The sequence below is a fragment of the Saccostrea echinata genome, unplaced genomic scaffold, assembly GCF_033153115.1.
Source record: "Saccostrea echinata isolate AGI-Se365-2 ecotype Australia unplaced genomic scaffold, CSIRO_AGI_Sech_v1 ptg000030l, whole genome shotgun sequence".
Classification (NCBI taxonomy): domain Eukaryota; kingdom Metazoa; phylum Mollusca; class Bivalvia; order Ostreida; family Ostreidae; genus Saccostrea; species Saccostrea echinata.
Window position 1 is genome coordinate 29,105,475 of NW_026889779.1, and position 27,117 is coordinate 29,132,591.

Below are 27,117 nucleotides of genomic sequence, written 5' to 3' on the forward strand. Positions count from 1 at the left end.
GTGGAATTGTTTCGATCTCGAGCTTAGATTGCAATGGTAGCATGTAAGAAACACATGAGAATATTCAACACAAGAGTGGTTATTTGATATACACGAAGTATGGATTATTTTAGTGAAGGAAACTTTGTAGGAACTAACATTGACAACTTTATTTGATATTTTTTGTAAATTGTAGACAAAGAGACGCTGAATATATGGGTAACGGCTTCAGACATCGTTATCAGTGAATTTTGAATTGATCAAACGGGGCCGAACCGATCAAATTGTTTTGAACGGAAGTTACAGACAACCTTTTGTCGACTGCAAGTGAATTGATTTTTTTGTAGCTTGAAAGGTAGAATGGAAGGTGGAATCGAAAAAGACTGTACAGCTCTTGGTGGGCTGTTTCAGACCATCATTAGTGACATGAGGGTAAGTGGTAATATATAACCTGATATATAGGGCCTGACAATATTTTTTTAGAATCTGGTCATATGTTTAGTTATTAATTAACTTTTGCGGAAAACCCATGCTTATTTAACCAATTCTCGACAAGCATGATATTCTAGTGGCAAAAATAGACCCATCAAATTAGATTTCATGTTTATTTATGAGGTAACCGATATCAGATAAGATAAATTTATGTATACTGAGGATTTATAAAGAATACATGCCATAAAAAGTTATGTCATACAACAGGAACCATGAATGAGTTAGCAGGACTTTTATGGGACCCTAGAGTCCTTTGCTGCACTAGTGCCATGGTAATGCAAATATTGCAAATAGGTCATCATTGGTCATATAAGCAGCGAGCTGATTTCCTGTAAACTTTAATGCCCAGGGCCTTTTTTTTTATTTAAAAAAAAGGGGGGGGGAGGGTGTGTAGCTTTTTAGCTCATACCATTCCAAGATCCTGCTAAAGGAAATAGCAATTTTTCTGTACCCAAAGTACATCTGTGTGTTAAATTTTTAACCTCTTCAACCGACCACATACTATGTTTAGTTTGACTGAACGATCAGTAATTATTTAATCCAGCTTTATAAGAACTGAGGTGTTATGCACGTGGCAAGCTTTAAATCCTTTCATATGCACTCAGCTGGCAATAAAAAGAGTTCTAAAACTTGGCCAGAATTTATTCCAGAAATTGTATATATACCAATAATATATTCATTGAAGTCTTTGCTTTTTATTCTCATCTGTTTTCAACTATGGCCAGTAGACAGTTGTTCTATACCCTCAGCAGGTAATCTCTTTACCATGTGTATAGACAGATTAGTGTAGTATCTTGTGCTTCAAAATCCTTACAAAGAAAAAGAAAATCATGAGTCAGACATTACCGTAGATCTTTAAATAGGTCAGATTAGATTAACAAGATCAATGATTGATTAATCACCAAGATTAGTTTGTAAAAAGTAAGAGATCCAGTGAGGGTATTCTTGAAAGACATAATACTTTTGTCCACAAAAATGTTCATGTCTGGTATTCAGCCCATCCTATTTATGTTACCATTATATGCATATTTATAATATATATACAATAAATGTTTTATATGTATGATGAAATTTGTCACTTTCCTTTATTATTTATTAAAGAAGAATGTACAGTTGGACAATCCTACAAAAACCTGGCAAAATTGTCAACCATGACTGAACATGTGCATTTTAATAAGTAGCATGTATATCTTCTGTGGGCTTAGTATTGAAAGGAAAGCTAATAAGTATTGTTATTGAAAGTTCTAACAATGCAGTTGTACACAGCTGTTGGGATTTTTCATGTTATAATGCCTTCAGAATAGTGAATACATGTAGAATTATGCAAAAAGATAAACTGATGATTTGCCAGCAAGCAAAATGAATGACCTGACCTTTTGGAAAGAAGACAAGCATAAAAAAAGTTAACTGAACAAATATTAAGGGACAGATCATTGATAACATCTCTGTCTCCAAATATAGATCAACAAAGGTCTCAAACTTGCGTAGACAGGAGTCACTGTTCTGTATGCTATCATTCCCATCCTTATACATATAAATTTTACCTAAACTGTCAACAGAAATTAAAAAGTGGACCCAGTGGTGTATTTCTCTCTCTACTAGACCACTGTTCATGTAGACTTTTTGTCGGGTATATTTAATTTTCAGTAAAATTTAATGCACACCTGCTGCACATGGCATATTAATATGCACAATCGACCCACAGGTCCATTGCACATGGAATCAACTGGTACATTTAAAAAGCAACAACATTATATAATTTGGCAAATATTAGTATGCTGTGCATATAAAGCTTCTCATCTACTATAAAATTAATTTTAAAAATCCTCACAAATTTCTTGAAGTATGATCCAATTCATTGAGCTGAAGTCTTACTTTCATGTTTAAGGTCTAATAAAGAGCCTTGTTTACTCAAATCAGGAAGTGTCCTTCCTTTGAAAATTGAAAGCATGTTGAATGAAACAGAAAACAACTGCAATAATAGCATAAATGTATGAAAAATGAAGATAGATAGTTTTAGATAGTCTGTGCTACATAAGTGAGCTTAAAATATCCACATTATATGGTAGTCCTCTTGGAATATTTCGATTTTTATCCTTGTTTTATGAAGTAAACACAGTCATTGATTTCTCCTTTTATGATGATTACATAAATAGGTCTATAAATCAATCAGATGAGATGTTGTATGCATAAAGGTTACGTAATTTACTATTCAAACAGCAATATAATAACTAACTTTGCATTTCTTGGGTAAAAAATGTACTGTGTTTTCAATCGTAACTTTAAGTTTTATGATATCAATTTCACCTTATATTTAAATATATCATGTGGACCTTGAAAGGGGAGGAAGGGGAGAGTCTTTGATCTGGGGGATACCACTCCTCCTCACTGTCTACCCAGTGTCAGGCTTTATCTTTAGTTTATCACTGTCCACAGACATGTCATGGTGTTTTCTGCTGACTTTCAGTGTAAACACTGGGGGGACCTTGATAGTCCGAGTGTTTATACACAAACTCTTAAGGCTTTGTCTGCATGTGGTTCACAGTCTGCTACAAAAATTCTCTATCATTAATGATTATGAAAGTAGTGTTCCCAAAAACGGGGGGAGGGGGGGGGGGGCAAAGAGAATAAGTAATGTAAATGCGGGAAGCAAATGTTTGCAGATAATAACTTTGCCTTTTGATTAAAAGCTGGTTGCATAAAAAATACCTTTCTCTTTGTTTTTAAATCTAGTGTTATTACATCTGCAGTGTACTCAAGATTTATGTAACAAAATATAATTTGATTTAAAACTCATCTATAGTTCATGTATTAGATATCTGATGCACTACTTTCAGGCCAGCTCTGTGGTTTGGGAAGACTTCACCAGTAAAGCAGCCAAACTTCACACATCTCTCAAGTAAGAATATTACTTCTTTGTTGATAAAAATGTAAACAGATCCAATCCAAAACTACAGCTGCCAGATTGTAAATAAATTGTATAATCAGCACCCAGTATTGAGTAAACAATTTGGACTCTTAATTTCAGAGCTACACTGGCTGCTATTGGAGGGTTTCTAGAAGCTTTTCAGAAAGTTGCTGACATGGCAACAGGGTCAAGAGGTAAGGTTAAGCCGAAAGATTAATGAAGAAAAAGAGCAAGTTTTTGACAGGTTTTATGATTGACCTTGAGATGCTTATGAAGTCTCTAAAAAAGCAATACATTTAGAAATTGTAAGCAAATAAATCACAGCCTCTGAAAGCATGGAGGAAGTTTCATTGAATGTGGCTGTTCATAGCTTTCCTGTTCAGAAGGGCTCTTAGTAATGAGTCATGGTACTGTATTCTGGGCAGCTAGAAGCATCTATTATTGGGTTTCTGAGGTTGAGCTCTCCTTTGTTATAAGTTGTTTGTTGAGAGAAAGGAAGACTTATGTTACCACCCAGTGACTTTGTCATGCAGGACACTCACACCAAGGGCAACAGGAAGACAACTCAGAGTTAAATGATTTATAAAATGTCAGATTTTTGAGATGTAAAATTTAGGCCAGGAAACCAGAATAAATGAGGCAGGATGTTATCATATAAAGTAATTGGTTTTGATCATGCGATGTTAAAATGCCACCTGTACTTTTATCAGTGAGACTTCTGCTTGATTGTCACTGATGAAATAGATTTAAAGGATCATACTTCATGAATATAAACAGAAAAGTACGATTGATATACAAAGGTAATTCCTAAAGATCATGTGAGATATTGTACAACGTCATGTAATGTAACAAAAGCCAGAAAACAGCTGCACTCTAGATGATTTGGACTGGAAATCTATTTGCAAATTTCACTTTAGACAGAGAGAGTAAATGGGGAACTTGAATATACAAGTACACATATTCCATGTCTATGCTGCCTGAACAAAGAGGGCATAAGTGGGCATAGGAATAGGTCTGGCGTACACTGGCACATGTTACAGGGAACACAGCACACAATCCTGTTTCCTTGAGAGATCGGTTCCTGTTGTGAACTGCCTGTTAATGAAGGAATGTTGACCTCAGCTTATTACAAAGCATGTCCATAATTTGATGATAATATCCAGCTTCTCAGAGCTTTGATTTACAAGATTTTTAACAAGACTCTGATAAAAAGAAAACATGAACAAAACACTTTCAAGGACGTTGTTGATGCATTTCAGAGATATAGCTAATATTTTACTTTCAATGCAAAGGCAGGGAATGTCAGTTAAGAGATAGTAAAGAATTGAATTTTGAATGTTCTGTATTATGTAAACTTGTCACACACCATGTGACAGGATTGTAAAGAGATAAATATTTCTGGTTTATTTCATTTTTAATGAGCTCCCTAGTTTCCTGCAAATATTTTCTTGTTTAAATTGAACTTTTTTTTGGCTTCTCTGTGGATATTGAATTGAAGTTTTTATTTGATAAAGTCAGGAAGGCACTCTCTTCACCGCAGGGCTTTTTATCATCTTTTCTTGGTTTAGATAACCTCCCAAATAAATAAACGTTATGTAATGTGTCTGTAGGAAATGCTTGGGTGGGGTCCTTTTTTTCATGCAGGGTCTCACAAGAGTTTGTCTCCTCTGAAACTGTGAAATGTAACATCACCATACACTAGGGATGTGCTCAGAGGCAACTTGGTGCATACCATTACTGTGATTGGATGTAATTCCACTGTTTATTGTTTTGTAATGATATATGACATTTCCTGCCAGTACAATGTATCTATACTTTTAAGTACAGAGAATCAGAAGTTCAAGCTTGTCAGCCACAATGTATGTTGACCCTGTTGTGACCTTGAAGTAAATCTTTGTCCTGTACAGTGGGACTTGTGTACATATATTTCTGACTGTGAATGCTAGTAGCATATCCTTGTCACTTCACATGCGACTCTACCCTTATCAGAAGTCAGATTTCTTCTTGCTACATCTTGTTTATTTACACCACAAATGTTTATGAGTGGGTTGGTCTAGACAATTACAACACATGCATACCTCCGATGATATTCATTGACTCTAAGAACACATTAATCATAATTATAAATCAGTGCTGTAATGCACTTGTCATTTACTAAGACTTTGTCTCGCCACGACTCGTTGATCTCTTTCATAATATGGAGCACCTTTTGTGTGGCTTTGAAATCACACACCATTCTTATTAAAACATACTGTCAAATCCACTCTACTGTGCATGTCTAATATTCAAGGAAGATTTTCATTGGGATTTTGAGTCTTTTTTATTGTACATTGATGTTATAATAAAAAAAAATGTATCCGTAAAATGTATTTTATTACATGCAATATTTCCTTTATGCTTCTATTTAGTGCACAGGCTTTATCATATAAGTTGCAACATATTTATACCATAATCTTGGGTGGAGTGTCTGTTAATTAAACAGATTCTGTATTGAGAAAGGCTGGTATAATGCGATCATTGATGTCTTATTTACAGCCATGTTTTTATTTAAAGATGAAGACTTAATTTCAAGATCCTTTGTATAGTATTGACAGGTGCCAGTTATTATTCATGTTGATACTGTAATCTGTGTCAATATCTGTTGTTTGGTTACACAAGAGTGCACCTACTGGAAGACATTTACCCTGGGGTAAAATTAGAGGAAATGTGAGCTGTGCACTAAAATACCCATTCACAGTGTCAACCCCAACTCAGGACACTTGTGTAGTTGATATGAAAATTGGCTAAGTGGGCTAAATTTATGCTAGAATTGCTTCCAAGAAAAGAATCAATAATTGATTGGACCATGTTTAAACAAAATATTTTTGATCCTTGATTCGTATCTTCGTAAATAAGACTTCTTGGCTACATGAAGAGTTCGGTACAAATCATAGGGTCAAGTGGTACCCCTTTGAAAAGATAAGGACACACAGGAAATGGGCTTTAATTACCCATGGAATGACCTCGATCAATGAGTAAATCCTATTATAGTTGGCTGGTAAATGCATGTTTTTATGGAATTGTCAATTGATTTTCACACTGTTTTGTCCATTCATGTGGAAGAAAACCGTGTGGAAGGACTAGATGGCTCTGATGTTGAAATCCTATACATTCTCTCTGATAGTCTCAGTTCAATGAAGTATGACAAATCAATTTAAACAATTGCTTTAGTAAGGTGTGTGTAAGTTGATAAAGGTATTATTATTGCATTTTGTCTGAAGTAGAATGTTAGGTAATGGCTGTACTGGATACAATAGTTGGTGTTATGCAATGCACTCAGTGATTTGGTCCACAATTCAAAGTTCTAAAGTAACAAGTATTGTAACCAATACGTAAGACCCAGTAACAAAGTCAATAGGATTGTAGAGGGTTCTTTTTAGTTTACCTTTTATTAGCATGGTGTGGGTGAACGTTAAGGTCTTATAGTGCAGGGGATTTTCCAGGTCAATTCTTGTCATATGTTACGATTACAAGAACATTCTAAAGGAATGTGTGACATGACAACACTAATTTCTTGGCCAATCAGGTAAATTATTCATGTATAACAGACGAACACATTAGAACAAAGATTGTGTTATTGAACAAATGAAGTTTTTTGATGTTGGCCTCGGGCTGCCTGTGCTCTGGTTTCTGTAGGGTCTTCACTACACCAATTTAATTAGGTATAATTAAATCAAGTGCTACAACAATGCAGCATTCCAGTGATTTGTTAAAGTGAGGATGGCCATCTGTATCTTATACAGAATAAAGTGGAATGTATGAACTCTATTGATTACATAGCTTTGCATTAGGATTGAGATCCTAGTAAACAGAAGTATTTTGGTCTTTTGCTGTCTGGTTCAAGGATAGACCATCTTTTCTTAGGAAGCAATCCATCAGAACTTCTTTTAGTGGAAGACATGAGGCTGAAAAATATTCAGTAGATGTCCTGTTATACCTTTGCATTTGAAGAAATTGTACTTTGGAATTTTATTCCACCTAAGGCAGTGGCATGTGATTTGCACAGAGAAGAACTAATAAAGAAGAGATTTATTAATGTAATTTTGAAGTAAAGTTGATGCTGTATTATGTTTATCAAGATTCATATTAGAAATGTGATCCAGAGACAATATTGGTCTGTTTCTGATCTCGGCCTAATTAATGTCATTAGTGAGCTATAGCATTGTTCTGAGGCAGCCATTGATTTGTGACTGTTTGCAATGTCAGCAGCACACAGTGACAATCAATAGTCATTCTATGACTGCCTGACCTATTTAAATTTGAATATGTATAGATGCATTGCACATGCATCTAACTTTAAAATTTTGAAGGTAGTCAAGTGTTTTGATCCCTCTCCTGTACATTTATATATATTGTTTTAACATCGGAATATTTTTATTGGCATTACCATGTTGGCCTGAACAATCAGTGCATCTCTCTCAGTATAAAAAAAGATTCCAGAGTGTTGTTATTTGTTTAACATGTGGATATCATGCTGTGTAATTCGTCGTAAGAGACATAACTAATGGGTCAGGTCATCAATGATTTTAAATGTTATTCTTAGGTGTTAAACGCATGTTAAAAGGATACACTTTTTTGTCATTTCTGTAGATAATGTATGTAAAATCAGCTCAGCAACTAAGGTTCCATTATGAAGTCTCTATGGATGGTATTTTAGTATTAGAGGAAGGCACTTAGAGGGAAGGGGGTGAAGTTTTTATAATGGTATTTATGTGTAATATTAGGATCAATGTATTCCTTGATGAGGATTTTTGATGTCTTTAGTCAATATATCAGGCTTTAGGAACCCAATCTGAACAGTCTGCATCACTAAAAATGTTACCGGTATTAGCTAAAATATTCAAGGGTTTTAGGGAAAATATTCATGATGTGGCTAGTATACTGGTATGGATGAGTGAAATCGAGGAACATGTACCTTATATATATATCAAAGGTTTCTATAAGAAAAACACTAAAGTCTAGAGTTTTGTAGGGCTGGGACGATATATCGAGATATCGATAATATCGATTCAATGTGAGGATGATACGCATATCGATACGTATGAAGAAATATCGACATATTTCCCAAAAAATTCTGACTAATGTTTTTCTTTGTTAACTTAACATTTTGGGTTTAATATGTAAAATAAATATGCTTAATATAAATAGGAATATGAAATACATAATAATTAAGACCAAAATAATTAAGTTTTACAACATACAACTTCTTTGAATAAATTATTCTTATTTGTGAAGAAATATCTTGTTCATTTCAATATAAAAAAAGAATTTATAACCAATTAAACATATCGTGATACATATCGTATCGTGGCTCAAATATCGGGATACGTATCGATATAGAAAAAGTTGTATCGTCCCAGCCCTAGAGTTTTGAGAAGACCTGAATGTTCTTTAATTAAAGGTATTGATGAAGTAGAGGACATACATCACAAAACCATATGTCCTCTTGATCAGGATGGTCTTTATGTGTGTAATTACTGGCATCCTACAAGGTAATAGAGATTTTTTCAGGGTCAGTGAAAAAGCATCCATAAATAACTAAGTGGCCCTTAGGTGCTGGTGGGGTGTAGTCCTATAAACCAGGCAGGAGTGCCAGGGAAGGAAGCGTTTGATACATGTCTATGAAACCTTTTATGTTTTAGAGGTCTGTGACCTTATGACCTCCAGGGTGTGATCACAACTCTGAGTTCTGCATTGCATGACCAGTCAGAAAGATTATGCATGGTTGTGCAGCTGAATATGAAAACCATTGATAAGATACCAGGCTGCTGACTGATCGCTGGAAGGAGCAGAGGAACTGAGTGATCTTGGGATACTTGGCAGAAAAACCAGTTAAAAACAGGCAAAATGATACAGATGTCTGTGTGATACACGAGGAATTGTAATCTGTATGCTCCCAGCTACACAGCTGATCCCCTGTATGTTACAGTTAGGTCTCATTTCTCAGGAATGCTGGTTTATGGAGTCAATAGATACTCTGTAGATGAACTGCACTAAATTGTAACTGTGTCTGAAAAAAATGGGTACCATAAATTTTAATGAGAGAGAAAAAGAGAGAGAGGGAAGGGGGTATGAATAGTGAACAGACACAATGAATAAATCAGCATTGATCTCTAGCTTTCAGCAATCCTCAGCCATGTGGTTTAACTTCTGGCAGAACCATGACCATCAGAGCAGGAGCTGATGCATTATAATGAGATTACTCTCACTGGTTACCCCATGTGTGGGAAAGTTAAATACCTGTACATACTAGATATATCTGGGCATCAAAAGTCTATATTTTATCACACAAACTGACAAGCTAAGGACAGACATGTAAAGTTAAAAATAAAACTTTGTTGTTTGTTTTGACAGGTAATTGACATGAAAGCTGATGTATGCAGAATGTGACACTGTGTTCTATTTTCCCTTTAGTTATATTTTAATGATGTAAATTTTACATGACTAATGACTTAAGTTGAATTAGTGTTTGGAATTCATACAGCCCCATGTGCAGTGATGTTGATGGTTTGTGGATGAGATATGCATTACTCAGTGCAGTGAATTACAGCAGTAAATGTCAGCTATTTCACTGTTAGGCTGACAATAAGGACAGATATTTCTGTTTTTATTGTGCAGTTAACAGAAACATTTATCTTGGGAAAAGTCCCCTCTGTTTTAAATCAGATATTGGTGGAAAAATGTTTGATCAGGCCTAATCTGTTTTTCCAATGCAGACAGAGATTTAAGATCAAATGAATACAAATGGCTTCTCAGTGTATACAGAGGAATATCTGTTGCACTATTTGCAGAGAGTCATGGCTGATCATTTAAATGTGTGCATACAGAGAAGATATAGAACTGTAAAGATTATTCAACTACACGTTGCAGGACAGACCTTGGAGATATTCACCTGCCTGTGCATTGAATTCTCTGCCAAGAAATGACCTCATTTTGTTTGAATAAATAAGGACAAGCCAAAGATTTAACGTTAAATCTATTTCCAAAACCCAATAAATGAAATGTTTCTTGAAAATTGTCTTTTGTTATTTTCATCTTCCTCTTAAGAAGAATAAAAAAAAAAGCACTAGAAATTCTCTTAAAATGGACATAGTTTTGTGGAATGTTTTCAGTGGTACTTGAGATTTCACCAGCTTCAGTGAACAGTGATATATTGTAAGACGTGAGTGGTACTTATCCCTCTCGAGTTAAATATGATACTCTTGTGTCCTCACTATATGCTCATTGTAGTACACACTAATGGCATTATAGTTTTACAATTGTCCTCTCCATTTCACAAAATGTCTACATGATTCCAGACAGGAAGCAGCTTCTAAACTAACTTTGTGTAAAACCACATCTGTTACCAGCTGACCCCCTTTTATTCTGAGTGTTTAGCTGTACACACTTATTTGTGAGGTGAAGCCTACATATACAAATATACACAACATCTAGATTCAGTTTATATATATATAGACTTTACCTATATGCTGACCTTTCTTGGTCAGTGTTAGGTTTCTCCACCTGATTACAGATAATGGTGGCAAGGTTATCTTTGTGTTGTGGCAGAGTTCCTGTTATAGCTGATAAATCTAGTCCTGTCAGACTCCAGGTGCTAATTGCTTAATACCTAGTTATTGTACAGGCACTTACAGAATCTCAGAATACTTAAAACATTTATACATGTATATAGTTATTATGTTTGTGGGTCTTGATTTTACAGGTGCTACACGAGATATTGGTTCTGCTCTGACCAGACTTTGTATGAGGCACAAGAGTATAGAGTCCAAATTAAAGGCATTAACAGGGTAAGTCCTGAAAGTGTACTCAAAGAATATACATAGGGGACATTAAGATGGAATATTAAGCTTTAGAGAGAAGCTTGTATTCTCCAAGAGAAAAAAAAACTCAGGAGAAGAACAGCTTCCTACATTTGTACCAGAATGGCTGATAATCATCTGTCACAAAGTCACCTTTCTCACGATTCACCCAGTACAGGTAATTGTCTGCTTTGTAATCTGGTCCACCACTTTTTTATTCATCAGAGATTCTCTTACATTTTTGGGAGACAGTTTCTTATTGCATGATATTGTTATCCTGTTAACACTCAAGTCTCATATTCTTAAATTTGTAGGCCTTCTTCCATGTTTAGTAGTTTTCTGATCATCTGCAATCCATCATATATTCTATCATTGTATGCAGGCCATAGGATGCCTGCTCTAAAATCAAATTTCAACCACCAATCAATCTTAATAAAGGCATTTTATACACTCACTTGGAAGATATTAATTTAACCTGCACAGTATTTCAGTTTTTAACCTAAATATGGTGGCAGCTTTTCATTTATTGATAAAGACACTTCAAGCAGTGTACAGATTACTTGCAGAATGTTTTTTGGACATTTTTCGATTAAAGTCATGCTTCTTAGAATTTCAAAAATAATTTCTTTGCAGCAAGTAATGACTTTCCTGTCTCAAGTTTTTTGAGGCAATCCTTTAATTAATTATTGATGATTTCTTGGTCGGAGTAATCTGACAATCTTTCTTTTGTCCAGATTTTCTCCTCAGGGCTTGGGGTGAGAAGTATTGGTGGTAAATACTAAATTATTCTCTTTGACTGTGGAAATGTCTGTAGTCTCTACTGGGTGTTGGAATTGCATCCATCTGTTACTTAATAAGAAAATGCACTGTCATTAGAGTGAGCATTATGTGTATTTATATAGATAAGCATCAGACAGTTGGACCTGTTTATTAGTGAGTTTATTCAGTAGGTTTTATGACACTGTCTGTTTTGGTGTTATTTGATAGTCATATGTGACTATTTTCACACCTGTGTGACATTCCCCTATCTGTTGCCTGTTTTACTGGGAGAAGTTGTAGGCTGTATGATATATCTGTAAGATTTACACCTCTCAACTCTCTGACCCAATAAGCATTGTAAGTCCAGGACTGTAAACTGGACCCTTAATCTGTTTGATTTTGCTTTTATTGGAACATTATGGCCTGTTTATTGAAGGAATTCTCATTGTACTGTGTTAGTGATAAAATCTGACATTGTTAAAGGGTGATACAGTAGAATTGGCCAGGCTATTGTAGCATTTAATGTCTCAATAAGCATATCCTGCAGGAAGTCCCCAACAGCTAATGACTAGTTCTCTAATTAGTTCCTCATTATAAGAGCCTTACATCCTCTACATCCCCGATAGCTCTACTAGATATGACATCTCAAGTTTAAATCAGAACAAGCAAACTCATGTAACAGCAAGGAATTATATTTGTATAAACTAGTCTCTACACCATCATTTTGAATGGTCAATATTTTATTGCTATTTTCAGCAGCCAGTTCTACAATGATATAAATCCCCTCTTATTTCTAATTCATAGCCTAAAATGGGACATATACATTCCTTAGAACTTGGTTACTAGGTTATTATAGATGATTCTTTTTGATGGAAACACTTTTTCCTTCAAGCAGGTCTCTCTTATTTTGTTGTTGTTGTTGAAGAAACGCATTTCAGCTGATTGACTCTAAACTGAGTGATTTAAAAGTAATTGTAATTCAGTAATGTATGAAAGTCACGCATTCATCTGTATATTTCCTGTTTGTGTGACACTTTTAGTAAAAAAAACCATTTTTGAATGTATCATTTTTATTGAGAAGTGGATTTTATATACACAAATGAATTTCTAAGAAATAAACTCCTTATCAAGTGCATTTTTGAATGTAATGCTATTTCAGTGCTGTACTGATTTTTTACAGGTCTATAATTGATAATCTAGTCACTCCAGTACAGGAACATAGCGAGGAATGGAAGAAAACAGTAGCACAACTAGACAAGGAACATGCCAAAGGTTGGAACATAGCTCCATGTTTTGTTTTCTTCACACCTTAATGTTTTTATTTACAAGCATAGAAAAAGTCTGTCCACTAAACAAGTTAATATATATGGTGTGTACAAGACTCCACAGCTGTGACATGTAAATATTTAGATTTTTCTTAACAGTTCATGGTTGTGATGGCAGTCTTAAAGAAAATTTGCTTACTTTTTCCAGAATATAAAAAAGCTCGTCAGGAGATCAAGAAAGCAGCTTCAGACACCATGAGACTTCAGAAGAAGGTCAAGAAAGGTCAGTGAGGTTCCTGAAGGGGAGTGATGTATTTTAGGGTGTATTAGACTACTTAACACATTCTTGTGTGTGAGATGTCAGTTTTTCTATCTGTTAAAGGCACCTGCTGGGTTAAAACAGATAAGATAGTTTAACCACATTCATCAAATGTTGTTTTAAAAATGGAATATCATACAGGTGTGTTTGGTTTGTTTGCATGAAGAAGAATATGTTGAAATTGCTAACAAATTGCTCATAATTTGTATTTGTTTTATTTTATTTTTGTGTCCAATGATGCATTTAATACAAAAAAATCTGAATCAAGTCTTGAAGATATAATAATGCGTTGAAAAGAGAGGAATGATGGCATGAGTATTGAGAGGTGAATTGATCCTTTTACATGCAAAGAATCTAGTCACAAGTGTTACATCTGACATACATATCAGAGTTCATGTGATTGATCCAGGCTGAGATCATATAAATCTAAACATGAACCAGTATTTCTATTTCACAAGGTATAGAGTTGTAGAGTTACCAGTGAAACAGAGAAATCTTGCTGGTTTTGCCACATGATGTGGCTTTTAAAATTTTAGCACATCCATTATCTAGGAAAGTGATAATAAACGTAATGATAAAAACATGAAATACTAGTATCACATTAGGAATTTTTTATCATTTACATCATCTGAAATATAGATAGGATTCTGACCTATTTCAGTTTTCTATATTTTATAATGGATAAGATTCCTATGCTTTCATAACTCCAAAAAATCTCAAGGTTGAAGAAAAAACACTACACATTTTATATGGGGCAAAAGCTTGGTAGTACATATAGTAGACTACATAATTATAGTTATTCAAGGGTTAGAGAGGCTCTGAACAGTTGACAATGTGTCATATATTTAATGCATAGTCTGATAGAAACTAATGAACTTCCTGTAACTTTGAACTATTCAAATTTGTTAAAAGTTTCTGAGCATCTTGTACCTTATAGTGGATCTGGAGAGGTTTATATGTACAGCCTTGTCATTGTCTTGTACAACATGAAGCACTCCAAAGATTGGTAATTACATACTTGTAGAAATGTCAAAGGTCACTGGAAACTTACAGGAACTCTGCCCATAGAATCTCAGATCTACAACTAGTGCTACTTTAAAAGGAAAATCGAAAGGTCACTTAAAGTGTGGATTCTTTTACAAATTCAGCAACCAAACTCTAATTGGTTAACCTCAAATGTTGTAAACACTTCAGTCAAATATATCACATAAGGAAAAGAAATATAATGGTATAAAAATACTGTTAAGTTTGTGTTATTTACAAAAGGAAAGAGTTCAGTCCTGACAGGATATGTAAAGCTGTTTAAAAAAAAAAGACTTTCACAGACTGGTGGTTGAAGCACTATTCTTTATGACCTAGAGAATGCATGTATTTGATTCAATTTTTTTTTCATTATTAATATGATTTTTGGTAGTTTTTGCATTTAACTTGCATTAAAGTTGAAATCCATTCCTTTTAGCAGAAAAGTTGAAAATAAAACATTTTATGTGCACTGAAAAAAGTAGTACATGTATTTGGTTAAAGATCATTCTTTTTTTTTTTTCTTTTTTTTTTCTTTTTTTTTTCTTTTTTTTTTTAATATATATATATCTGAATACTCAATTTTCCTACAATATCTTGAACAATAATCCTGTTTCCTCTAACTATAATAATATTTATAAAGAAATCCATTTAAAATGATCTCCTTTTTATGATTTTGGGAGATGGAGTATGATCCTCCTATCAAACTGTGTAATTACTGGTGTTAGAAGTTCGGTATTTAATAGTTCCAGGTATAGCCATGAAGTGTGAAAGTTGCTGGTGTCAGTGAACTATTAATAATGAATTTCCTAAAACTCATCCACCAAAGTCGAAATTTTTTTTTTAGATAAAACAGCTGTTTGTTGTGCAGAAATGGACCTTTTATATGTTCTGTATGTGTAGAGGGATGGGATTGTCAGTTTCAGGTGTAATGAGTTAATTTACCTGTTCAAAAAGTCTCTCAGGTGTAAAATATACATTTGAAGATCTTTTCTGGTTCAGAGGAAGACAAAGTCATACAGGGTTGTGGATTTGTTTAACCATTTAGGTAGATAAAGCTGGAGGACATTTGTAAAATGAGTCCTTTTTCCTTGGGGTTAGTGAGGTCCATAGAGTTTAGTATTATCAAGTTGGTTAAATATAGAGATTGAATTTTGGGACAGTGTAAAAGATATACAGTTGTTACTATTCCTTACTATTTGGTAACTAGTTCTATAAACTTTTTAATATATGCATTAGTTTCTACAGTAGTACCGGTACATGTACTTAAAGAAAATTTTTAAAGATGGGTGCCAAGAAAAATTTGGTTGTCTTGTTTAAAGTATGGTCCTTATGACAAATTTCTCTTGAGGGTATTTAAATGTGTATGAAAATGATCATGTTTATTTAAGTTCAAAGGCTTGGTTTGGCTGCATTGTACATGAAAGAGAGAAAGGGACAGATATTCAGAATGTGCAGAGGTGCAGGATATTTGGAGGTGCAGTCATAGGAAATAATAGGACATTGCGCATGCATGAACATATACATCATGATCAATCCTTGAAATATCAAGTTACATATTTCAATTAATAAAAGGGGGCCCCATAGGGACAGTAGATTGGCAAGGAATTATTATATAATTACAGCTATGGAATATGAGATTCTAGATTCTTTTTTACATTCAGCTATCTTCTTTGGAGCCTGAATTTGCTGAGACATGTTAGTATACCGATTGTTCTGTCAGTCTGCTTAACAATTGTGTATTGATGGAGGGGTAATTCAAACCCCCTCTGATTTTATCCAGCCTATGCTGACCTACTTTCTAAAAAATACAGGCTACCTCAATGTTGTATTTAAAAAAAAATTACAGCTGTGAGTGCAACACTTAAATGTAAACATGGTCTGCTTTTAAAAACTCATTCATTGAAAATTATACCATGTAAATGTGGCTGATTTTCATAATTTCGATGTTTGACATTTTAATGCTATTGACATGAAAAACATAGTGTTCAGTCTTTTTTTGTTATATTAGAATTTTTATGTATGTATAAATAATCATTACAGTGGTAATGAGACACACAATTTCACCCATATGTTGGGATCTATTTAAAAAACTCTGCAGTATAAAATATAGGTGTGAAGTAAACAGGTAAACTGTATTGACACCTGCCTTTTAGCTGTAAAAAATGATAACCTGTTACCTCAAGTAGGTACATAGTGTGACTAAGTAAGATATTGATAAAAAAAAGACTGACTTGATTGATAATATTACAGGCCAATACATCACTGTATCAGTAATGTGTTATTGTAGAACTGAAATGGAAAGCTTATCATTAAGGGAGAAAAACTGCCTGCTTTCCATTCCAGCAAAATGATCTAGTGGAAGAAAATTATTTCCTTTTTCGGTTTTTGTTCAAGATTTAAGGTTTCTTTGTGGTTTAAATGTGGAACTGTAAAGTGATTTTGTATCATTGTAATATGAAGTTAGATTTTTGGTTAAAATGTGCCAATAACTAAACATTTATGTGTAAGGTATTTGCAAGAATTTTTTCCATTTTATACCCGGTGTTATTATTTGTTTATACCATATAAAAGTTGATAGTATGGGGTACATCAAATTGATATTTTGAATCCTGTAGTCAACAGAGTGTGGTGAGGGTGAAAATTGATGAATTGTTTTTTATTGAAGGTAAAAATGAGATGCAGTTGAAGCTAGATAATGCTATGGAGGATGTGAACAATAAATATCAAGCTCTAGAGATGGCTGAAAAGAATGCTGTACGGACAGCTCTGATTGAGGAACGCAGCCGCTTCTGTTTCTTCATTAGCTACCTTAGACCATTTGTTGTAAGAATTTGTTCAATTTCTAAAGAAAACAGTATCAGACAATTTGTTCTATGCATATTGTATCACCTTTAAATATTATTAAAAATTTTGGTAATCTTTTAATAACCTGTATGTTTTATCATAGATAAGTTTTCAAAGATTTCTGAGTTGTTAACCGATGAAAATTTGGCCCTGTGAATAATCTTTCATGTGTTTATCATGTTGATGTATGGAGGTATATAAGAGAAGGTCATTGTCATTGATGATGTATGGCGGCAAACAGGAGGTATAATTTAGAACAGTCAGTAATAAATTGTGATGGATTTGTAGGACCATGAGGTGGGCCTGCTGACAGAAGTCACCCACCTCCAGGAGATTATGGACCACCTATGTATGCAGTGTAATGACCCGCACACCCTTCCCCCAGCCAGTGAACAGGTCATCATGGATCTGAAGGGATTTGATACCAATAGTGTGTGGAACTTCTCTCAAGTATGTCATGAGAGCCAAAGAAAAGATCATTTAATCACTACTTCCAGCATTTGCAGAACCAAATTTCATTTATAATGTGTTTCCTACCCACACATTTTTTTCGTGCTTATTTCTTTCCATAACATGTATTCAAGAACAGCTTATTTTCAGGGGCGATGGTGCACTATTGTTCAACAATGAAAATAAAAACATACCAGCTGTCATTTGAACAATTTCAGAATTCTATTTTTGCTTTCAGCATTCACCCCCAAGCTCTCCAAGTTCAATAGGATCGCGTAAATCCAGCATGTGCAGCATCAATAGTATTACCTCCTCTTCCAGCGGCTCCTTAAAATCACACTCCCCCAGTCACCTAAATCATCTCAGAAACTCCGCTCAGGTTAGTGCTGGTGTGAACTCTTCTGTACAGTAGTAGTGGTGACAGGGATAGAGGTCATCAGTAGTAGTGGTGACAGGGGTCAGAGGTCATCAGTATACGTAGTAATGCATAAGAGGTCATTTTAGCATCTGAACTTTTTGTGAAAGAAAACATACAATTTTCTGTCAAAGCAGAATTTAGAAATCTTAAAATCAAGACATTTTAGATTTAAAAGAAATATATATTAGTTATGAAATGAATTGTAAAATCAAAATATATTTGGCCTCAAAGAATTTTCCTGCAGAAATGACTTGCTTACTGCAGCCAGGATTCTTTGTTCTGACCCTTGTCATTCAGTTAATAATTTGGTGGTGGTGAAATGAATATGTCAGGTACAGGGAGATAACTCCTTCAGTTTGCATGATCTTCCTATTTCTTCCCTGTTCATACAATTATATATATTTTGCCAGTAGATTTAGATTGCTTGATATTGTCCATCTGCATGCAATCCCTTGACATGCCACATATAATCACCTGATGCATTAGAAATAGAGATGTCCATATAAATTGTGTGGAGCTGATTTGACCAATTTTTCTTTCTATTCTCTCAGCTGCTCCCACGGTTTCGATTAGTAAGTGGTATTGTAACCCCTGCACCTCACTAACAGTGTTTCTGAGAACGTTATCACCAATCCTCCCAAAGTTTTAATAACCCTGTTTTGATGGAGTTGTGCATGATTTGTTATGTGGAAATGAATGATTAAGATTTTGTCTTATTGGGAAAATTTGATTTCTTTGCTAATTTGTCAATTCAGGCCGACTAGCTCTCTTTTCTGTGTGAATAATGTTTTTGCCAGTTTCAGAGTAAAATAAAAATCAACCTCTGCTTAATTTGATTTGCCGTTGGTTTATTCTTCATGTTTTTTCGGCTCTGGAGTTTCTAGTTTTGTCAGTTGCATGCTTTATTTTTATAATCAGACATTACCAATGGGTACAGCACGATTAACGAGCGTTTCTTCCCAGGACTCCGGATTTACATCACAAGATACCCTGTTTCTGCGACCTGCTACTCCCACGTCATTAAAAATTCGCCAAAAGGTACAGTCCATTATTTCCTGTGTAAAGCTTCTTGGTCTTCTAACTCCAAATCATTGCATGTCACTAGCTGACCGTTCAGTGCATACCATCTTAGACATTCAAATATACTTCAATGATAGAATGAAAGATTAATTTAGGTACAGACATAAATTACTTTATGGTTATTTTTATGCAATGTAAATGAAGTGATATTTGTATGCTGCAGTTAGAACATATAGTGCAGGTAGAAATGAGAAATGATTAGTGCGAGAGCTAGGGTGATTGTGAGTATGTAGGAGTAGGCAAAATCACCTGTAACGCAGTAACAGAGCTTGTATATAGACTCTATCCCAAGATAGTTTACTTGCAAGCATGTCATCTCTTCTTAAACGTTTGAGATGTTGTTTTGAATGGGACAGAATAAAATCCATCATAGTTGATGATTGATAAGCATGGTTTTTTTACTATAATTTCTGAAGTTTAAATTCAGAGGAAGAATTGCTAAGTTTAGGAGTTTTCTCTTTGTTGCCTTGACAAGAAATGCTTTTGTAAATTTTTGCAGTGTAACAGATTTTTTTTTTTTGGCTAAGTTATTTAATTTAAGCTTGAGAAATCTAATTTGGAGTACATTTGAATTATTTTTCATTTGCATTTATTGAAACTGCTTATAAATATCCTACTCTGTCCTGACTTGTATTTATATGCTTGCTGCCTTTTCACACTGAAATGAACCAGTTCCTTACATTGACAAGTTGTGTTATTGGTGTTTTATGTTTGGTTGTTTAACACAGGACACTGATCAGATCAGCACAGATAATGCAGACGCAGACTCGCAGTCCTCCACCCCCTCAGACAACACACCGTCAGCCAGCTCCACCTGGACAAACTGGCCAAACCCACCCAACTCCAACACAAAAGCAGATGACAACAGACCACATACAATATCTTCTGCTTATGAAAAAACACATAATAGACCAGCCCTATCAGCCAATCTGTTTGAGCCACCTTCAGAAATGGCAGAAGAGGAAGATGTTCAGATGAGGAACAAGAAGAAAGAGAGGTCTAATTCCTCCTCAAGTACAGGGTCAGGACAGTACGCAAGACCGCAGTCGGCAACCATTAACAAGATGCAACCTGTACTGCCACCTCTGGCTCCAAAACCAAAGTCAAAGGCAGTGCCACCTCCCAAAGTCCCAACATTAGGTCTGTATTATTTTATTATTGTGTTTTTAGTTCACAGACAAAGACCTGTATTACTGACTTTATTTGTGTTTTTAGCTCAGAATCTGTGAGCTTTTCATCAGAAAATGTCTAGGGTCTATTTGTCAGTCATGTTTGTTGTCTGCAAGCTTTTAAATTTTCATCTTCTTCAGAACTACAGGATAATTCCAGCCATGCTTGGTACAAAATGTCCTTGGATAAAGAGAATTCAGGTGTATTCAAATGAAGGGCTTTGCATCTTTTCGAGAGAAGACCCTGTAATTTAGAACCAGTGAAATTTAGGATGTATTCATTAAAAATCTTATCAAGAATCACAGGACCAGAATTGGATAAACTTAAGTGAAAGCTTCTTTGTTGAACATAGATTCAAGTTTGTTCAAAGAGCAAGGTTCACTTAGGGCTGTATGAATTTCTGAAAAATCAAAACTGGTTAGTTTTAGTTGGCAATTCATTTAATACCTCTTGGACCCTGGGTGACTGCATATCTATTGAAAATGACGTAATTTTTTCGCTAGTCAGTGCATTATGATGTCAAAAATTGCATCATTATTCCCATATCCTGAATATTTCTCCAAAAATGGCCAAAATATGAAGATGTTTTTCAGTATTTCATAAAAAGCACAACTTCTGATCCAAAATGGAAAGAACTGCTTCTGAAGATAATGAAATATATATTTTGGATAAAGGAGTGTGCTCATCTTTCAATTCTTTGCTGAAGGTACTCAAATACAAATGCACCTGTTTTTCTGCAAAATTCAAGAACATTACAATGTCATACAGCCCGTTTTCCAATACATGTACTCTTAGAGGAAACTTTGTTATAGGAAATAAAAGCACTAAGTCTTTACTTTGTATTGAGGTTGAAAATGGAACAGATACAGTTAGTCAATAAATTGGTATATCTACAGGACGATTTTATGCATGAAGTGAACCTATAGCTAGCTATTGTAGTCTTCTGGGCCAGAAATACAGCCAAAAGTTTTACAAAGAAGTACCTAAACTTATGCAAGAACTAAAAGGCTAGGATTAGATAATCTTTATTAGTCTGGTTTTGTCAACAGAAAACATTTCATGCAGCTGTTCAGAGCTGTTTTCTGAATACAAAGAAAATAATTTATAAGTTCTATGTTAAGTACCTATATAAATACTGTAATTAAAATTACTGAACTCACTGAATTTAGTAAGTCATTGTCTGCAATAAGAAGTTTCATTGATGTAAATATAAAAAAGATGACTGAAGTGAAATTTTTGAGTCTGATAAATACCGGAATTTATGATTGCATACATTTTGTATTGTTTTCAAGGAGTATTTTCAAAATGGGGGGAATGGAGGTATTTTGATTATAAAATCTTTAACAGAGCACATTATTATTATTCTTAAAGAGCTAATGAATAAAAGTAAGATTTGTATTTTTGACACAGGAGAAGCCCCAGCATATGTAAACATGAGTGACCTAGCAAACATGGCTGCCAGCAGGAGGAGAGAATCCGGCACAGATGTAAGCCCACAATCTACAGAGGTATTTCTGTGTTGTAAATCTTACCATTCCCGAGCTAATTCTGTTGTTATACCTGCCTTTTTAAAAAGCATCTGAACTCAATAATTTCATGGGAGCCATTACAATAATGCCTGGTATGAAAAAATAAACTTGAAAATCTTACAGTTTGACAATTTGCATGATATTGAAAAGGGAATGATGAGGCACATTTTAGCTCTGAAGCCTATTTAACTGACATGTGCTAAGCAGTTCATATTATACTAAAATTTGTTTACAACATAAGCTTGGAAATGAAAGTTTTTAAGTTCAGCACATAGCATGTAACAGCCAAATTTATATTCCATTGTGTGTTTCCTTTTATTTTTACCCTATTTATATGTGTATTTTATTTAAATCCAGTATTGTTATTCATTGTATAATAAAATACTACAAGTTTCCAGCTTTGTCAAAAAAATGTTAAAAAAAAAAAGGTTGGACAAAACTAGAAACTCATGCAGAAGTTTTAAGCTTCCAAGAAAAATATCAGGGTGAAAATGAATCTTGGACTCAAACTGCTTGACATGTGTTTTAGATATCTGAATTTTGAAATCAAAAACAGCTAACAGTAAACTTGAAATTTTAACATTTTTAACAGTGTTCTTGTATCCTAACTGGAGCTTAAAACAAATCTTGCTTCACTATTGTGTATATTTTTTTTTCTGTGGACTTTTGAACTTTCACTCTTTTCTGTGTAAACTATTAGCTCCCTATGGACCTGGTGGAAGCAATCCAACAGTTAGATAATGCTACCGCTGCATTAAACAGCGAGTATGAACAAGAGGAAGAAAAACACAAAGCCAAGGCAAGGACTCTATATTATAAGTAGAAGGGTGTTGGCTATCTCAATTTTTACTGCACTTCTGTATTGTAATGTGAACATATGTTGTGAAATGGAAATCTACATATCTATCATTTATTTCAACTTCATTTTGGTATATGAAATATACATACTTACTTTGATTATCTGCATCCAGGATTGTGACCAAAAAAGTGAGACTTGGAAGTTCAATTTAGAAGAAAATTGAACTTAATCATTTGCTTGCATGTTTTTTCTTTTTCTTATTCTTTTTTTTTTTTTTGGCATGTTTTTCAAAGTTTACAGTAATCTAGATACAGTGAATTGGAATGGTCTGAAAATCACATGAACGTAGAAAGTAATTGACATGCATTTCAGTAACAGGAATGTTTGCTGATAGATTATTTCTTGTAATTTATAAGTGTTCTACTCTTTATATTAGATGGTAACTGGAGAATACCATAGTAAAGTAAGATCTACAGAACACGATGAGAAACACCGATTTGGAATGAAAGCACTCTTTTAACATGAATTTCATCTCTTGTATGGATTTTAATGTGAACAGAACCAGCATTATTTTTTTAAATCAATTTTGCATTCTATATTGGTATATATTTGGATAACAAGACATCTATTTCTGAAATTGGAATTTTAATCTGTAGGCAGAGAAGACTAACTAATCAAAACTGAAATGCACCAGTAATAAATGGTTACAGTGAGTGTATTAAATGGCACCTTTTTGTACTGAAATTCATTGCAGATATATGGTTTTGCTAAACATCTGAGTTGTTTGCAGATTCCTTAATAAACACCTTATTATGATGAGTGGAGTTCTTTCCCAGATCATGTAAAAAGATTTTCTAAATATGGACTAGAATGGACATAGCAAAGAATTCATCTCTGTTTTACCCTAGTATGTACAGATGTTTAGAATGTCTGTAACTATGAAGTAATGTGATTTTATTTTGTCATCCCAGATGAAAAGGAACACTATTGAGCTGGCCAGAGCGATTCAGGAGCTGGAGGTTAGTACAGCTGCACTGGAGTCAACGTATGAAGTGGACAGTAGCACCAGTCAGCACTCACTGCAGTGCTCCAGTGGATATGGTACGATGAATAACACACCAGCCAACTCACAGGACACCATTGCCATGGGAGGTAAGTCAGAATGTGTTGTTTCTGTGACATAACTAGCTACTCTAAAGCTTTCGAGATGTTCAGTATCTTCTGCACTCATGTCTGTGAATAAAATTATAATTCTTATATAAAGCTTTATTTTATGACTGTGCATTTTGATTTTTAAAACTGTTTATATAATAACATGCACTTGTTAATATATATGCTATGTTAAATTATAAAAAGTTATGTCTGGAATGTATGTTAAGATCATTTCTTAATCAGTGATTTACTTTTGCTGTTTATATCATAATATTCTCAGGAAGTCTTAAACGACGTAATGTACAGACTATCAGCATGTCGCCTGCCTCAAAAAAGTCCTGTAAATATTTGATTTTTTTATTGTGTTCATCACCTTTGTTTTTGTTCTCATGCTGCATGGTTTGTTTTCAATTTTGTGCTGTGTTATTTAACTCAGAGAAACTTCTTTTGAGTATCTGTTCAGTATATCAATCAGATACCCTTTAGAAGTCCTCGCCATCTTTGTGTTATCACTTCTATTCAGTTTGCCTATTGGATGTGATTGCAGATTTTGATCATAATACAACAGAATGCATATCTGGCAATGAAAAATATTTCACCATCCCTCGTAATTCAGAAATAGGAAATATGTTCAGAGCTGAAATGCAGGCTAAGAGACCAGCCTCCACTGCAGGTGTGTTAGCCAGGAGTGTATGTGTTCTACACAGCACTTGGTCCTGATGAACATGTACCAACAGTCATTAAACAGCCATTGCTGAAAAAAAAATATGCATGCATATCTTCTGTATATATAGTCAGAACTTCTGTAAACTAATATAATAAAGTGTAAATCTAATATTCTGAATGTAAAATCATTGCATATACATGTATTTGGACAAACATTAATTCAGATTCATAAGCATGCTTTTGTGTGTTTTTTTGTTTTTTTGTTTGTGATTTATACTAAGAACCTGTTAATACTATTTGTAGGTATCCCAGTTTCAAGACAAACAGGTGCCCCTATTACAAGGAGGAGTTCAATGAACACTCCTAAACCACCACCTCCTGTACGACGATCATCCTCTATCACAACAACCAACCCACATACTCTACAAAGACTCAGAAATACACCTCCAAGGCAGCTCCAGCAGCCTTCTCATGGTCAGGAGCACAACCCTAACCGTACCTCACTTCATCGCCGTAGTAACAGCTCTGGAGGAGAACCAGCCTATGCTGAATTACAGACAATTCAAATGAGTATTCATGCTAGGCAACAATTACACTATCAGCCGGAGGCAAGTCCCTATGCATCAGTGGACACCCAGCATATAGCTTATTCAGCCCCTCCTACTCCCTCTCAACAAGGGAACAGATCAATGCCACCTAGTGGACATTACCAACCCCATAATGCTAATCAAGCAGAGCTGATGCAGAAACTCAATGCCCAGTTCTCAGCATTGAATGCTGCGTATCAGCAGGAGGATGATAGTCTTCCCCCACCTCCACCAGAACTAGTCCAACTTGACCCTGATCTGCCTCCCCCTCCCTCAGCCGCAGAGCTGGAGGAGATGGAGAAAGTTTACAGTACCCCAGCAGTACAGCGTCCTCCACCAGTGAACCCCAAACCTGTACAACAGGGAGCGGACCCCAGCAGTCTGAGGGCTTCTCTTGTGTCAGAACTGCGAGGACTACGTAAAATGTCCAGTAGTGAAAATGGTTCAGAATGCTAGCAGTGTATCAGGAGTGAGTGATTTGTGTATCATGATATTTGCTGTCAGAAAGACTTGACAGTTTATATTATTTCCTATTGTACATGTAAACTTCACAGGTACCAACTTATTTTATGTTCTTCACTGCTGCATGTACAGTTGCTATTGTGCATGTTTTTGAATAATTTTGTTTTAAATACTATTCATGTTTTAATTTATTTTCACTTTAAAGTACTTTCCAACAGTGAAGAAGTCATTGTGATATGAAGGCAATTATACTTGTTTTTCATTCCTGTACATATGTATGTTTCTTTTTCGTAAATTGTGGTGCAATCACATTAGGTTTTGGTCACAGCTTCAATTCAGTTGTTTTTGCATAATACAGGTTTGATCTGACTTTAAAGTTGCATTCAGTTTAGTTGATATTAACCTTCCTTATCTTTTAGAATCCAAAAATTTCATATGTGATACAGCTGATGAAACATCTGTGCACAAATATTTTGAATTTAGAACATGAGATATTTTTATGTTGTGTAAAATAGGACCTGCAGTCCTCTGCATTAGGGATGTAGCTGTCTTTTAAGTTCTTGTGTGCCAACAACTGTTGATACAGTGTTAAACGACCATTTCATATACATGTATTCATTGATCTTCCAGTTCATATTTTGTCATGTTAAATCATTAATCAGGGAGAGAATGTCATTGCTATACTGACATTGTAACAGAGTAATGTGAATATTCATTGTAAGCTTGAGTTTAATGTGTGTCAAGTTTGATTGGTGAATCATTTCATCCAATTATGTACAAATCCACATTCATTTCAGTCATTGGTCATTTTTGCCATTGTTCGATGGTTACATAGTGCAATTTTTCATGTAGTGCGAGTTTTTTTCTAGTATTAATTTTACAGTGTGCTGCTATTGATAATAATTTTAATGTCACTTGTATTCAACAAAGAACAGCTTTACTTTATCAGTAAGGGTTATATGCACTACATCTACCTATGTTAATATTATTTTTATTTTTTTTTTTACCAACTCACCATTGTACCGTATTATTCAAGTTAAGAGTAGAAAATGAAACAAAAATTTAGATTCAAAAGACCAATTTCCAATAATGAATGGATATTTTCTACATGTAATTTTAACCACACTTTGAAAGCAATAATTTTTTTTAAGTCCTTAATCCAGAAGCAGCAATACAATTGTTGACTAAGCAGAATAAAGCTTGTATATTTTTATAATCGGTTCTAACAAGTCTGTGTTTTAAAAGCAGTGGAACTGTGTAATATTGCCAGTAGTTTGTGACGTACTGTTGTTAGTAAATGTATTACTAGCTAAAGGTAGGACAGTTTATGATATGTTGTGCATATAACGTGCTGGAAATAAAACAAACATGTTATGA

The 27,117-nt window shown here is 34.5% G+C and overlaps 1 protein-coding gene across 8 annotated transcripts; it reads left to right on the forward strand.

Annotated features, from left to right (window-relative positions):
• LOC133197657 (protein MTSS 1-like) lies at window positions 1–27,117 on the forward strand. 8 transcript variants are annotated; one of them, XM_061333775.1, is made up of 16 exons: window positions 1–411; window positions 3,309–3,370; window positions 3,500–3,573; window positions 11,121–11,205; window positions 13,157–13,248; window positions 13,450–13,524; window positions 17,249–17,406; window positions 17,716–17,877; window positions 18,116–18,256; window positions 19,214–19,333; window positions 20,104–20,515; window positions 21,956–22,032; window positions 22,775–22,873; window positions 23,845–24,025; window positions 24,573–24,698; window positions 24,995–27,117. In XM_061333775.1, exons 1-16 carry the CDS (start codon window positions 340–342, stop codon window positions 25,732–25,734), a joined length of 2,676 nt encoding a protein of 891 aa, XP_061189759.1. In that variant the 5' UTR covers window positions 1–339; the 3' UTR covers window positions 25,735–27,117. The 8 variants fall into 8 exon arrangements, with proteins under 8 accessions (XP_061189759.1, XP_061189766.1, XP_061189758.1 ...); XM_061333774.1 differs by having other exon boundaries at window positions 2–411; window positions 21,956–22,053; XM_061333777.1 differs by having other exon boundaries at window positions 2–411; window positions 19,259–19,333; window positions 21,956–22,053.

Excerpts from the sequence above, each read along its gene's own strand:
- LOC133197657 (XM_061333774.1), top strand. The coding sequence starts at position 340 with ATGGAAGGTGGAATCGAAAAAGACTGTACAGCTCTTGGTGGGCTGTTT. Across the intron at positions 3,371-3,499 it reads AAACTTCACACATCTCTCAA|AGCTACACTGGCTGCTATTG; the intron begins GTAAGAATATTA and ends TCTTAATTTCAG. Across the intron at positions 22,054-22,774 it reads TAAGCCCACAATCTACAGAG|CTCCCTATGGACCTGGTGGA; the intron begins GTATTTCTGTGT and ends GTAAACTATTAG.